The 16,166-nt window shown below is 41.4% G+C and overlaps 1 protein-coding gene across 1 annotated transcript; it reads left to right on the top strand.

The window, feature by feature from the left end:
- Window positions 1-777: 777 nt before the first annotated feature.
- On the top strand, window positions 778-9,548 carry LOC307209857 (vomeronasal type-2 receptor 26-like; the record flags this gene model as incomplete). The annotated part of the gene is made up of 6 exons (XM_079965221.1): window positions 778-989; window positions 1,415-1,706; window positions 1,989-2,798; window positions 6,304-6,531; window positions 7,928-8,054; window positions 8,650-9,548. 6 exons carry the CDS (start codon window positions 778-780, stop codon window positions 9,546-9,548), a joined length of 2,568 nt encoding a protein of 855 aa, XP_079821347.1.
- Between the last annotated feature and the right edge of the window lie 6,618 nt (window positions 9,549-16,166).

Here is a 16,166-nt window from a genome sequence, read left to right as displayed (position 1 = left end):
TGTCTGATTGATACACATGAAACCAATCTATTCCACCTTTAATCAATGCCAGCATTTCTTGTATTTCTTCTTCACTTCATGTTTGCAGTTCATTTTATTTGTTTTTCTAAAGATCAGGTATTGGCTGTGTTCTGGGAATATGTTTCTATGAACATGCAGAATTTGATGCTGAGCCAAGAAGATATGTCCCAACTCCATAAGAAAGATCTATTTTCCTGCAGTGCCCTATGCCTTGTTAGCCAAAATTCCCATTAAGTTCAATGGGACACACAGAACCTGGACTTCCTTACTTGGGACTAAGCCCAAGGGCCATATGCTGTTGAGGCCAAACTTGCACACAAACACATACATGTCAAACTTTGGCAATTCACCTGTGATTCATTGTAAACATGTTTTTCCTCCAGCTCTGCACCTGCCACCCAAGCTTCGCAATGACTAAAGTTTGTTGCAGTGGTCAAATTTATTCTCCTTATAATTATCGAAATCATAGCTATTTATCATTGCCAAGCTCTAGAGATATTTATGGAGGTTGCCAAGACAGCACAATCAAGGGCAGCATGAGGTTATATCTAGCTCTGTGCCTGGGGAGAAAGGTTGATGCAGAGAATAGCTGATATGTCAGAGACAGTCTCATTGAACAGCTGAGGGATACCTGAATGCTACTCATACTGGGAATGTCACTGCAGCTTTGCTCTTGCAAGAGCTGTTGACTTCTGATTATCTGGCTGGGCAGGAGAGAGGAGCAGCCACAAGAGAAGTGTAGGAGCTACAGGCGAAATGATTTCCTTCCTGCTTCTCCTGCTAATGACACATGGAGACTGCGAAAATCAAGGAAAAAGATGTCCCTTCAATCTGATCTGGGAAGAGAGTCGAACACAGAATTACTACCGGCCCGGAGACTTCATAATTGCTGGGATCATATCTCCAAGTATGTTGACTCTAGAAGACCCATACATTTTTTCCCAGATTCCCTCAAAAAGGCTTGGATGGTAAGTGATTAGATGCCGCTGGATGTCATGCTTCTCCAACACCACTCCAATAGTTTCTACTTAATTCATAATAATAAAAGCAATATTCCACTTCGAAGGCTGTGTGCCTCTCTGTTTTCTTTCTTTCTTTCTTTCTTTCTTTCTTTCTTTCTTTCTTTCTTTCTTTGCAATGGAAGTTTTTATTTTTAAGTGGTAAATAGATTTACACCTTGTAATTAGTTGATCCTCAGATGAAGAGCAGTATATAAATTTATTAAATAAATAAATAATAATAAATATATGCCTTGTCTCAGCCCAAACTACAAACATACATATCATTGTTTGGGGATGAGCTACTTTGAGATTGAGATTGCCTAGAAATAACATTTGTTTTCTTTACATGGTGAATAGGTTTCTGACATTTTAGATTTGATGTTTCATTGCAGTTTTACGCCTAGGTTCTTCTGGCACATCTTGTCCTTCTTGTTCTCCGTTCAGGAGATCAACCTGGATTCCAGATTCTTACCCAACATCTCCTTGGGCTACAACCTCTTTGAGAACTTTTTGGATGCAAGGATGACTTCTGCTGCCATGCTAGACCTGCTTGCAGGGGGGCAAAGCAATATTCCAAACTATAACTGTGGGGAATGGAATAACTTGCTGTCTGTTCTTGAAGGGTGCAATTCTGCCATCTCGAAAGAGATTTTAGCCATGTCTGGCATCTACAAAATCCCACAGGTATGAAGGATAGGGACAAGAAATAAATTCCACTTTCTTTCCAGGAGAGTCAATATGGGAAATGAAAAAGTGAGAAAATCCTTAGTGATAGTAGATCTTTCTTCCACCATACACCAATCTGGCACTCTCCAAATATTTCAGACTAAAACTGCAATCAACCGCAGCAAGCACATTTTTTTTCCAGACAATAACAGATAATAAGTAATAACAGACAATAAATACAGTATCTATTCCTTTTCCTGAAAGTGAAACAAATCACTAATCTCTTCCTTTCCTCACTAGATCAGTTATGGCGTTATGACTCAGACACTGGATGAGAAAACTGAAATTCCCTTTGTCTACCAAATGGTCCCCAAGGGGGAAACCCAGTATTTGGGGATTGTCAAGTTGCTCCTGAATTTTGGATGGACATGGACTGGCCTCTTGGTTTCAGACAATGATGATGGAGAAAGGTTCTTGAGTGCCTTGACACCTCTGATGATCAACAATGGAATTTGCATTGCCTTATTAAAAAGAATACCAGAATATAACCTAGATCCATATCTCATCCCAAGTGAACCATTTATCATATGGGACAAAGTCAAAATATTTGTTTACTATCGAATCTCTCAAGTGGCATTTATTGATCTCATTGTAATACAACAATTTCTTGAGAATCAAATTGGGGGGAAAGTCTGGATCTCAACAAATCTTCCAGATGTTAATGTTAATTTAAATATGAATCCGGATCTCTTCCAGTACATCCATGGATCTTTGTCCTTCATAATGAAGCCCCAACTAAGGAAAAATTACCAACACTATAATACAATTTCCAAATTTCTTGAGCAGTTTTGGGTTAAAGCATTTCATTGTTTATATAGAAAGGACACATTGGCTGGAAAAGGTCGGACAAGATGCACAGAGAATGAGAAACTGGAGATGGTGCCTGAAGAGGAGCTGGAGAGAGCCCTGTCTCAAGACAGCTACATCACGTACTTCAGTGTCCAAGCTGTGGCTCAGGCTCTGAAGGCTGCCTATTCATCCAGATCAAAGGTCATGCTGATGGCAAGTGGTGGAGACAGGCTGGAACGTCAAAGGCTACAGCCATGGCAGGTATTTCCTTTTCCTTGTTGCAAATTGCACTCATTTTCCCATCACTGGATTCAGATTTATGACTGAGATTTTTATTTCTTTTTGCTCATTTTGACGGAAAATCTTAGTCAGTCTTGTGGTGGAAGTAAACCTTTCTGCCTATTGTGGTTATGTCAGAACAGTCCCCCACCATCTAGTTCTTCCTCTCTGGCACCCTGAGAGAGATGCAGCCATCATAGCAGAAGTTGGTTCCTCCTCATCTTCCACTGTGTCTCTGCTGGGACATGAAATTGCCCACCAACTGTTCAACAGCAGGAACAGAGAACACAGTTCTCCTAGACTTAGTCTTCCCCGTTATGGTATGATGTGATTCAATTTTTAAATCTATATTACTATCTAAACTTTTACATGATAAAATTGACCTTTGTCAAAAGAGTGCAGGGCGGTTTAACAACTTGGATAGTATGAAACACACTGTAAAACTACAGAAAGAACATGAAAAGCAAAGAGTTTCTCAGCTTGCTGGAAAAGCTGTTGAAAGAAACAGATTTTTTTAAAAAAGGATTTATATTTAAATGATAGTAACTGTTAAGAAATTTACCTCTGTGCCAATAAATTAGCACCACCAAATGATAATGGGAGACAATGTCCTCCTTTGTGGCATTGTGCAAGTTCCACTGAAAGCGGCTACACTTTGAAGGGAAAGGAGAGAGTTCAATTTGCTGGCTTCTACATTATCTAGAATTCTGAGCAATCAAAGTTTCAACCTCATTGGAGTATGTATGTGCAAATTCCCCCTACTTTCAGATAATTTTACCAGGCAGGGGGACTACTCTGTACAGCCACATATCCCACTCCTATGCTCTTGGCTGTGAGGAGACCTGAGTGGCCCCTATTGACAAATAACCTTCCCTGGCGATACAGTGAGTAGCTGAGGAAATGGTGTTCTATTCATAAGGTAAGGGTCTAACTGTATGCTAGGTGTGCCAATATTGCCCCTATGCCTGGGCCTGTAGGTGTCATGCAGCGCGCATGGCTCTGGCACCAAAATTTGTGCATACCCGACCCCTTCATGGGGAATTTTGTCGGTGCTTGGGCACCCAGGGCCCCATGGAGTTGGCGGTGCACTGAATTGTAGGATTTGTAGGACCATCTATGTTTAAAAAGTTTTTTATTTGTGCTATTTTTATTTTTTAAGAAGTATTTTATTGCCTTTTGTATTTATCTTATTCTTCAGAAACCTTTTTTTTAATACAATGAGTTGCCTACAAATGTTCTAATAAAGAAAAAGGAATGGTTGCAAAAGGCTCATGAGTCCAGATGAAATGTGCACAGACCCCAATTCCTATATATATATATATATATATATATATATATATATATATATATGTTTTCAAATACAAAACAGAATTATACATTCCATATATCTTAATTACATCTTATTTCTCTTTTTTGACTTCCCTCAATTTGTCTGCCAATCCTTCATATTTTAACTTTTTACACGTTTCTTCCTTATGGTTTATAATATTACTGTAAACTTCCTCCCATTTTTAATACTTATTATAACATTCTCCCATCACAGCGCTTCATTAAAACTTACAAACGTAATCTGATTATCACTTAATTTCTGCAAATATTCAATAAATTTTTCCCAGTCTTCTGTAAATCTTTGGTCTCGTCAGTTCCAGATCCTTCCTGTCATTCTGTCCAATTCTGCATAGTCCATCAATTTTGTTCTCCATTCTTCTATTGTAGGTAGCTCCTCCTATTTCCATTTCTGGGCCATCAATATTCTTGCCGCTGTCACTGCATATAAAAATAACTTCTTTTCTTTCTTATTTATCTCGTTACCTGGTTTCTTAACAAATGTATATTTCAACATTTTCTTCAATTCATTATATACTATTTCCCAAAAGCTTTTTACTTTCTTGCATTCCCACCACATATGATAGAATGTACCTTCTTTTTCTTTACATTTCCAACATTTGTTACTAGTCTTGTACATTTTTGCTAACTTCACCAGTGTTACATACCATTGATACATCATTTTCATCACATTTTCTTTTATAGTTGTACATGCAGTAAATCTTAGACCTTCTTTCCATAATTTTTCCCAATCCTCCATTTGTATATTATGTCCTAAGTCTTTGGCCCAATCAATCATAACTAATTTTACCTCTTCATCCTTCGTGCACCATTCTAGTCATATCTTGAAAATTTTGGTAAAATTTTAAAATCATTATTCAATATTTCTGTCTGAAATTTTGATTCTTTATCAGCAAAACCCCTTTGATTTAAATCTTTTCTGAACATTTCACTAATTTGAAAAAAATGCAACCAGTCATTAACATAATCCTTAATTTCTTGAAATGGTCTCATTTTCCATTTACCTTCTCTTTTACTTATTAACTTCTCATATGTCACCCATCCCCTAGTCAGATTGACTTTCTTCACACTCATCGCCTCCAACGGCGATAACCAATATGGAGTTTTTTGTTCCAACAGATTTTGAGAGCCAGTGTGGTGTAGTGGTTAAGAGCGGTAGTCTCATAATCTGGGGCACCGGGTTCACATCTCCGCTCCTCCACATGCAGCTGCTGGGTGACCTTGGGCCAGTCACACTTCTTTGAAGTCTCTCAGCCCCACTCACCTCACAGAGTGTTTGTTGTGGGGGAGGAAGGGAAAGGAGAATGTTAGCCGCTTTGAGACTCCTTAAAGGGAGTGAAAGGCGGGATATCAAATCCAAACTCTTCTTCTTTCCCACACTTCAATCAGAGACCTTCTTATGATGTGATTTTCGAAACCTTTATGTACATGTTTCTTTTCATACCACAAATACGCATGCCACCTGAATCTATTGTCAAAACCTTCCAAGTCAGTATCTTCTAATTTCACCCATTCCTTCAACCAACAGAGGCAGGATGCTTCATAGTACAGTTTCAAGTCTGGCAGGGCAAAGCCTCCTCTTGCTTTCGCATCTGTCAATATCTAAAATTGTATCCTCGGCTTCTTACCCTGCCAGATATACCTTGAAATTTCTCTTTGCCAATTTTTAAAAATTGCTGCCCCTTTGATTACTGGAACTGTTTGAAATAAAAATAACATCTTCGGTAGCACATTCATTTTAATCGTTGCAATTCTTCCCCAAAATGACAATTTCATTCTTCTCCACACCTCTAAGTCCCTTTTAATTTTAGTTCATGTTGGAACATAATTATTCTGAAACAAATCAATACTCATGGGGGGTTAACCATACTCCTAAATATTTAACTTTCTTAACCACTTCTATCTCTGTTGCTGTAATCTATTAATTACCTCCTGATCTATATTTTTGGTAATTGCTTTAGTTTTTTTCTTGTTCAGAATAAATCCTGCCGACTGAAAATGGAATGGCTTCAAAAGGCTCATAAGTCCAGATGAAATATGCACAGACCCCAATTCCTAGGAGATTAAAGCTCAAAGTGTAGAGGGCTTATATTCAACTTTTCTATTTCATAAATGCCGGTGTTCTTTCCTGCCGTTCCAGCTTCACCCATTCTTAAGAGGACTCCAGTTTTTGAATACTTCCATGGGCAGCCTCAGATTGGATGAGAACGGGGAGATTCCATTCTACTATGACATTGAGAACTGGGTGATGTTTCCCAATAAGTCTCGTGTAAGAGTGCCGGTTGGGAGTATAGGGAGAGACGGATCCACTGACATGAAGTTCACAATCAACTCACAAGCCATTGTCTGGCCCAAGTGGTTTGAGAAGGTATGGCATACTACTCTATCCCACATCTGTAATGGTCTAATCACTAACTGAATAATTCCAAGGGCACTTTGACTAGAGCCCTTTGCACACCTGTTGGGGAGTAAGGGCTCATTGACACTTCCATTTGTGCCACAATGTGACTTACAGGTCCTGATCTGTTTTATGGTGTTTTTTTCTCCCAGCACTTTCCTGTGGAAACCTGATTGCCATTTGCTTTGATTCAGTGGTAAAATGTGGGTTTTCTTAGGGAAAGTACTGAGATAGACAGGAAGGAAGGAAGGAAGGAAGGAAGGAAGGAAGGAAGGAAGGAAGGAAGGAAGGACTGCTTTGACATGGAGCTTTAAAACATGGACCTGTGACTCGAAAGATGGCCCAAAAAGAAGTGTGGATAAGCCCTAATCAGTGGAGTGCAGGATTTCCAAAGTCAGCCCAGGGGGTGAATGAGATTCATGTTCAGATTTCAGGAAGCAAAGAGTGGAAAGGAGAGCTCTTGCTACCTGGAATCTTGATGGCATCTCCTGGCCTGTGTTAACAACATGGTGCCAGCATACTACCGTGCAGGGAGGGGTTGATTGGAAACTGAATGCCGTACTCTTGACACCAAGGATTCCACCTTAAGCAATTAGCATTATTAGCAGCAGCAATGGCATTAATAGAGGGATGGGAGATAGAAGGTCTAAGTGGAAGAAGCTGTCGCAAGAGGCTCATCTCCCCATTCTTTGCCAAGACTCAAAACACTTTGGAAAAAGAATAATAATAATGTAACCATAATTCAGGAGGCACTTTTTGAAATTGGAGTCTTCAGGTGGTGGTATGTTTAACTGCTGCTCCTGTTGCTCTGTCTCAGCTGCTGCCAACCTAGCAGTTCAAAAGCATACCAGTGCAAGTAGATAAATAAGTACCGCTGCAGCAGGAAGGTAAATAGTGTTTCTGTGCACTTTGGCACTCATCACAGTGTCCTATTGCACCGGAAGCCATTTAGTCATGCTGGCCACATGACCAGGAAAGCTGTCTCAGGATGGACGCCGGCTCCCTTGGCCTGAAAGGGGGGATGAGTGCCGCATGCCACAGTCACCTTTCACTGCATTTAACCATCTAGGGGTCCTTCATAAGTATGTTCTATTGCTGCTCTTTTCTTATCTCTGTCATTCTAGGGTTTCTCATTTGCTTTTTTAATATATACTTTTGCATAGAATAGTCCGATATAATTGTCTGAACAAAAAAGGAAACACACCAAAGAGTTTTCCCTGCCATGCATCAAAATGCTTCCTGGAAAAGTGCCTGGGGTCAGTGGGAATATGGACCCTTCTTAGGTCCTTTCCAAATTCCATAAATGAATGTCATAGACACAAATAGTCCTGACACTTTCTGTTTGATGCATGTTCTCTATGTTTAGACTGTACCTAGCTCCAGGTGTACCAAAAGCTGTCAACCTGGATACGCCAAAGTGGTTCAAGAAGGAAAGCCCGTTTGCTGCTATGCTTGTGCCCCATGTGCAGAAGGGACCATCTCTGCTCAGGAAGGTGGGTGAATATAAACAGGAGCCCTTTTGAGAATAGAAATTGTGGAAACATTCACTTAGTGACCTTTTCTGTGAAGAGTCAAAATACATTTTTGAATGTATCTCCTTTTTTGGCTTCCCTATTTTTATTCATCTATGTTAATTCTAGGAAGTGGGTTGAAACAAAGAATGAAAAGGAAGCAATTGGTGGACAACAAAGTAACAATCATGGTGAGGGCATCCTCAGTGATCAAATATATTATTTATGTAAAGTAAAACCATTTCACATGGAAGAGGACAGTATAAATTCAGCAAAAGCTGCACAAGCAGCAGATCTGTGGGAGGTCACTGCCTCTCAGCTTTACCTGTATCACAAGGTTGTTTTGGTGATAAAACTGAGAAATTTTTGAAAACCACCTCTATCATCATGGAGGAAGGCAACAGTATAAGCACAAATATAAAATAAGCAAATAAACAAACCAATTTTATCTACTCCTTTTTTGGACAATCTTTTTTCCTGGCCCTCCCTTGTATGGACATCTTGCCCCCTAAAATGTAATAGAACATAGATGGTTATGAATTTAAATGATGCTAAAGCACTCCTTTTACCTCCTTAGATGCAAAGAATTGTACCAAATGTCCCGAAGATCAGCATCCAGACAAGGGTCAAGTTCAATGCATTCCCAAAAGTATCTCCTTCCTGACCTATGCAGAAACTTTGAGGAGGGTTCTAATGTCCATTGCAATCTTGCTGCTATTTATGACAAGCGTTGTTTTAGGAATCTTCCTTAAATACAAAGAAACGTCCATAGTCAAAGCCAATAACCGGGACCTCTCCTACATCCTCCTTGTATCCCTCCTGCTTTCCTTTTTGTCCTCCTTCCTATTTATTGGCCGGCCAAGGAAAGAGACCTGCCTTCTCCAACAAATGGTCTTCAGCATCAACTTCTCAGTTGCCGTCTCTTCTTTGTTGGCTAAAACCATCACTGTGGTGCTGGCCTTCATGGCCACAAAGCCAGGGAACAGAGTGAGGAGATGGCTGGGGAAAAGTCTGGCCAACACTGTTGTCATTTCCTGTTCCAGTATCCAAGTTGTCATCTGCACCATCTGGCTGAGTACCTCTCCCCCATTCCCAGAGTCTGACATGCATTCTCAGCCTGCAGAGATTATCCTGCAATGCAATGAAGGGTCTGTGGTCATGTTTTATGGTGCCCTGGGCTACATGGGCTTCCTGGCAGCCATCTGCTTCACGGTGGCTTTCCTAGCCAGGAAGCTGCCTGGGGCCTTCAATGAGGCCAAGCTGATCACCTTCAGCATGCTGGTCTTCTGCAGTGTTTGGGTGTCCTTTGTGCCCACCTACCTGAGCACCAAGGGGAAATACATGGTAGCCGTGCAGGTCTTCTCTATGTTGGCCTCCAGTGCTGGGCTTCTGGGCTGCATCTTCATCCCAAAGTGCTACATCATTATACTGAGACCTGATCTGAACACAAAGGAGCACTTGACAACAAAAACCTAAAGATGGCAGCAGATTCTCCAGGCTATATAAAGGGATGGGTGCTGCTTAAAACAGAAAATTAATCAGAAACAGTTGGTGTGAACTTAATTCAGGTGTGATAGAGGACCTTGGGACATGTAGTGGGCTTCAGGTTCCCTGTTATTATTCTACAATAGGTACTTACATACTTTTACATAGCCTTTACCCTTTTCTTTTTAGCCAGGAAAAGATTCACTATATATTTATTGTTGTAACCAATCCTAGTATCTTATGATGAAGGGCAGGTAGGGGGGAAAAATGAGGATGTGAGGATATCAGTGCTTCCTTTTATCCATTATTTCCCAACATGTGGGGATGATATCTAGTTTTTCTCCAAACAGTTCAAAATATCTAACAAGAATTCAGAATTCAGGTTGCAGCAAGGGAGATTCCGACGACACATATGGAAAAGCTCTTTGCCAGTAAGAGCTGTTTGACATTGGAGGTGGTGATCTCTCCTTCTTTGGAGGTTTTCAAGGAGAGTTTGGATGGCCAAATATCAAGGATGCTTTAGCTGAGATTCCTGCATTGCTGGTGGTTGGAGTAGATGACCCTCGGGGGTCCTTTCCAACTCTACAATTCTATGTGAACGTCTAGATTCCCCATCCTCCTGGCCCTAACTCAAAGACCACAAGCGCTTCAGCCTCTCTTCACAGTGAACATGCTCCAGCCACAAACATGCTTCGGACTCCTTACAATTCTTTCTTGACCTCATAAAATCTTGGAGAAGTGACCAGAATGACAAAGAATTCTGCTGTGTTTCTGCTGCAGCAGTGTGTGTGTGTGTGTGTGTGTGTGTAGAGTGCCAGGGCTGTTAGCTATCTATATCTATCTATCTATCTATCTATCTATCTATCTATCTATATAAAATAATAATATTTATTAAAGTTTCAATTGTTACAAAAAGAGAAAGAAATAATTCCAAGTTAAACAAAAACTTAATAACACATCACAATAAAGAAAGAAGAGAATAGGGGGAAAAATTTATAAAAAAACAGAAAAACAGAAAAATAGAAACAATTAAAAAACACAACGAACCTTCCCATGACTTATCTTTCATTTGCTTGTTTCCTTGACCTCCTCGCACCTCCCTTTTTTGTATTCTAGTTCGGTTAGCTATTTCAGCAGATCCTTTCCATCTTTCCCAATTTTTATCCTATAATTTATCTTAATATAATGTAACTTTACCTTTCCTCCTTTCATCCATTAACAATCTATTTTTACTTAATCCTTTATAATATTTCTGCTAAAGCCACATAACTTCATTCCAGCCTCCTTCTAACATTCCTTAATTTTACAATGTTTCTGTTAATAAACTTTAAATTTCTTCCAATCTTCTTCCACCGACTCTTCTCCCTGGTCTCGGATTCTGCCAGTCATTTCCGCCAGTTCCATTGTTAGCTATATATTTTAAAGCTTGTATACTTGCTAAAAGTTGGTGATGATCCGTTGCTGTTGTTGAGCTGCCTGAAGATGCTTCCCTGGTGGTTTTTGAGGGCTAAGGTTCTTGGATGAATCAAGATGCAATGTGGCCACCCAAGGAGGAGAAACCTCTGAGCTTTATTGCAAGATAGAAGAGGGAGGCTTGAAGTAATATAAGTACTTCTAACATGGTGTGATATTTTTCTGTTTCTTTCCCCTATAAATATTCATTGGTGGGATACAAAGTGTGGGTTCCACCAAATGCTCTTTTCAGAGTCCAAGCATTTATCAGGTTTTTCTTCCATGTGGATTTTCTGATGAAAAGTGACATGAGCTAAACCTGAAGTGACTTTCACATTCAAAACATGAATGCATTATTAAAGGAGTGCAACTATCATCAATAAGTTTTTGCAAGTTACATCTCATTGGTTTATGTCACTTTATTTTCTTTAAATGTACCATATTTTCTCATGTATAAGCTGCTCCCATGTAGTAGTAGTAGTAGTAGTAGTAGTAATAATAATAATATTTTATTATTTATAACCCACCCATCTGGCTGGGTTTCCCCAGCCACTCTGGGCACATTACAACACTTAAAAAATGGTAAAACATCAAACATTAAAAAGTTCCGTAAACAGGATTACCATCAGATGTCTTCTAAAAGTCAGATAGTTGTTTCTTTCCTTGACATCTGGTGGGAGGGAGTTCCACAGGGAGGGTGCCACTACTGAGAAGGCCCTCTGCCTGGTTCCCTGTAACCTCATTTCTTGCAGTGCGGGAAATGCCAGAAGGCCCTTGGAGCTGGACCTCAGTTTCTGGGCTGAACAGTGGGGGGAGGAGACGCTCCTTCAGGTATAAAATGACCCCTACTTTTTAGAACTCAAAAAGATCACCGAAAGTTGTTGAGGTACTTGCATGGCTAATGCAGCACTGCCAGCACCACCCAACAAGGGAAGCCTGCTGCTGGTGCTCTTACTGCTTCCCACATCGCTGCCTTCGTATTAACATCTGAATCATAATATAGTAGTATCATAGTAGTCTCAACACAACCTGAATGCCAACATAATCATAGAATCATAGAGTTGGAAGAGACCACAAGGGCCATCGAGTTCAACCCCCTGCCAAGCAGGAAACACCATCAGAGCACTCCTGACATATGGTTGTCAAGCCTCTGCTTAAAGACCTCCAAAGAAGGAGACCCCACCACACTCCTTGGCAGCAAATTCCACTGTCGGACAGCTCTTACTGTCAGGAAGTTCTTCCTAATGTTTAGGTGGAATCTTTTTTCTTGTAGTTTGGAACCATTGCTCCGTGTCCGCTTCTCTGGAGCAGCAGAAAACAACCTTTCTCCCTCCTCTATGTGACATCCTTTTATATATTTGAACCTGGCTATCATATCACCCCCCCCTTCATGGATCACTGCCTTGCCGTGGCGAAGGGGCTTGAAGAACTCAGAGAAGCTATGAACTATGCCGAGCAGGGCACCCAAGATGAACAGGTCATAGTGGAGAGTTTTGACCAAACGTGATCCACCTGGAGGAGGAACCGGCAAGCCACTCCAGTATCCCTGCCAAGAAAACTCCATGGACAAAGACAACAGGCATATAAAAGTTATGACGCTGGAAGATGAGCCCCTCAGGTCGGAAGGCGTCCAACATGCTACTGGGGAAGAGCGGAGGGCAAGTACAAGTAGATCCAGAGCTGATGAAGCGGCTGGGCCAAAGCCGAAAGGACGCTCAGTTGCGGATATGCCTGGAAGCGAAAGGAAAGTCCAATGCTGTAAAGAAAAATATTGCATAGGAACCTGGAATGTAAGAACCATGAACATGGGTAAGTTGGAGGTGGTCAAAAATGAGATGGCAAGAATAAATATTGACATCCTGGGCATCAGTGAACTAAAATGGACGGGAATGGGCGAATTCAGTTCGAATGACCATCATATCTACTACTGTGGGCAAGAAACCCGTAAAAGAAATGGAGTGGCCCTCATAGTCAACAAAAGAGTGGCAAAAGCTGTACTGGGAAGCAATCTCAAAAATGATAGAATGATCTCGATACGAATCCAAGGCAGACCTTTTAACATCACAGTAATCCAAGTTTATGCACCAACTACTGGTGCTGAAGAAACTGAAATTGACCAATTCTATGAAGACTTACAACACCTTATAGAAGTGACACCAAAGAAGGATGTTCTTCTCATTATAGGGGATTGGAATGCTAAAGTAGGGAGTCAAGAGATAAAAGGAACAACTGGCAAGTTTGGCCTTGGAGATCAAAACGAAGCAGGGCAAAGGCTAATAGAGTTCTGTCAAGAGAACAAGCTGGTCATCACAAACACGCTTTTCCAACAACACAAGAGACGACTCTACACATGGACATCACCAGATGGGCAGCATCGAAATCAGATTGATTATATTCTCTGCAGCCAAAGATGGAGAAGCTCTATACAGTCAGCAAAAACAAGACCTGGAGCTGACTGTGGCTCAGATCATCAGCTTCTTATAGCAAAATTCAAGCTTAAACTGAAGAAAGTAGGAAAAACCACTGGGCCGGTAAGATACAATCTAAGTCAAATCCCTTATGAATACACAGTGGAAGTGAGGAACAGGTTTAAGGATTTAGATTTGGTGGACAGAGTGCCTGAAGAACTATGGATGGAGGCTTGTAACATTATACAGGAGGCAGCAACGAAAACCATCCCAATGAAAAGGAAATGCAAGAAAGCAAAGTGGCTGTCCAATGAGGCCTTACAAATAGCGGGGGAGAGAAGGCAAGCAAAATGCAAGGGAGATCGTGAAACATACAGGAAATTGAATGCAGATTTCCAAAGAATAGCAAGGAGAGACAAGAAGACCTTCTTAAACAAGCAATGCAAAGAAATAGAGGAAAGCAATAGAATGGGAAGAACCAGAGATCTGTTCAAGAAAATTGGAGATATGAAAGGAACATTTCGTACAAAGATTTCCATAATAAAGGACAAAAGTGGAAAGGACCTAACAGAAGCAGAAGACATCAAGAAGAGGTGGCAAGAATACACAGAGGAATTATACCAGAAAGAAACGGATGTCTCATATACCCCAGGTAGTGTGGTTGCTGACCTTGAGCCAGACATCCTGGAGAGTGAAGTCAAATGGGCCTTAGAAAGCACTGCAAATAACAAGGCCAGTGGAAGTGATGGTATTCCAGCTGAACTATTTAAAATTTTAAAAGATGATGCTGTTAAGGTGCTACACTCAATATGCCAGCAAGTTTGGAAAACTCAGCAGTGGCCAGAAGATTGGAGAAGATCAGTCTACATCCCAATCCCAAAGAAGGGCAGTGCCAAAGAATGCTCCAACTATCGCACAATTGCACTAATTTCTCACGCTAGCAAGGTTATGCTTAAAATTCTACAAGGAAGGCTCAAGCAGTATGTGGACCGAGAACTCCCAGAAGTGCAAGCTGGATTTAGAAGAGGCAGAGGAACCAGAGACCAAATTGCAAACATGCGCTGGATTATGGAGAAAGCTAGAGAGTTCCAGAAAGACATTTACTTCTGCTTCATTGACTATGCAAAAGCCTTTGACTGTGTCGACCATGGCAAACTATGGCAAGTTCTTAAAGAAATGGGAGTGCCTGATCACCTCATCTGTCTCCTGAGAAATCTCTATGTGGGACAAGAAGCTACAGTTAGAACTGGATATGGAACAACTGACTGGTTCAAAATTGGGAAAGGAGTACGACAAGGCTGCATTTTGTCTCCCTGCTTATTTAACTTATATGCAGAATTCATCATGCGAAAGGCTGGGCTGGATGAATCCCTAGCCGGAATTAAGATTGCCGGAAGAAATATCAACAACCTCAGATATGCAGATGACACAACCTTGATGGCAGAAAGTGAGGAGGAATTAAAGAACCTTTTATTGAGGGTGAAAGAGGAGAGTGCAAAATATGGTCTGAAGCTCAACATCAAAAAAAAACGAAGATCATGGCTACTGGTCCCATCACCTCCTGGCAAATAGAAGGGGAAGAAATGGAGGCAGTGAGAGATTTTACTTTCTTGGGCTCCATGATCACTGCTGATGGTGACAGCAGCCACGAAATTAAAAGACGCCTGCTTCTTGGGAGAAGGGCAATGACAGGCCTAGACAGCATCTTGAGAAGTAGAGACATCACCTTGCCAACAAAGGTCCGTATAGTTAAAGCTATGGTTTTCCCAGTAGTGATGTATGGAAGTGAGAGCTGGACCATAAAGAAGGCTGATCGCCGAAGAATTGATGCTTTTGAATTCTGGTGCTGGAGGAGACTCTTGAGAGTCCCATGGACTGCAAGAAGATCAAACCTCTCCATTCTGCAGGAAATCAGCCCTGAGTGCTCACTGGAAGGACAGATTGTGAAGCTGAGGCTCCAGTACTTTGGCCACCTCATGAGAAGAGAAGACTCCCTGGAGAAGACCCTGATGTTGGGAAAGATGGAGGGCACAAGGAGAAGGGGGCAACAGAGGACGAGATGGTTGGATAGTGTTTTCGAGGTTACCAGCATGAGTCTGACCAAGCTGCGGGGGGCAGTGGAGGACAGGAGTGCCTGGCGTTCTCTGGTCCATGGGGTCACAAAGAGTTGGACACGACTAAACGACTAAACAACAACATCATATCACCCCTTAACCTCCTCTTCTCCTGGCTAAACATGCCCAGCTCCCTTAGCCGTTCCTCATAAGGCATCGTTTCCAGGCCTTTGACCGTTTTGGTTGCCCTCCTCTGGACACGTTCCAGTTTGTCAGTGTCCTTCTTGAACTGTGGTGCCCAGAACTGGACACAGTACTCCCGGTGAGGTCGGACCAGAGCAGAATACAGTGGCACTATTACTTCCCTTGATCTAGATGCTATACTCCTATGGATGCAGCCCAGAATTGCATTGGCTTTTTTAGCTGCCGCGTCACACTGTTGGCTCATGTCAAATAGGGTGGATATGGCTCAGGGCCTTGGCTGAACCCACTGAAAAGCTCTATTAAACATTACTCTTCCTCTTTGCAGATGCAGAGCATTGCACCAAGTGTCTAGAAGATCACCATCCAAACAAGGCCCAGTATAAATGTGTACCCAAGATAACCGTCTTCCTCGCTTATGGAGAATATTTAGGGATCCTCCTAACTTCCTTTGCCCTCTTATTGTCCTTTACCACAGTGATTGTGCTAGGAAT

Source organism: Podarcis cretensis (genome assembly GCF_951804945.1).
Source record: "Podarcis cretensis genome assembly, chromosome: 2".
Taxonomy (NCBI): domain Eukaryota; kingdom Metazoa; phylum Chordata; class Lepidosauria; order Squamata; family Lacertidae; genus Podarcis; species Podarcis cretensis.
Note: the sequence above shows the minus strand (reverse complement) of the source record. Positions and strands in the feature narration are given on the sequence as shown.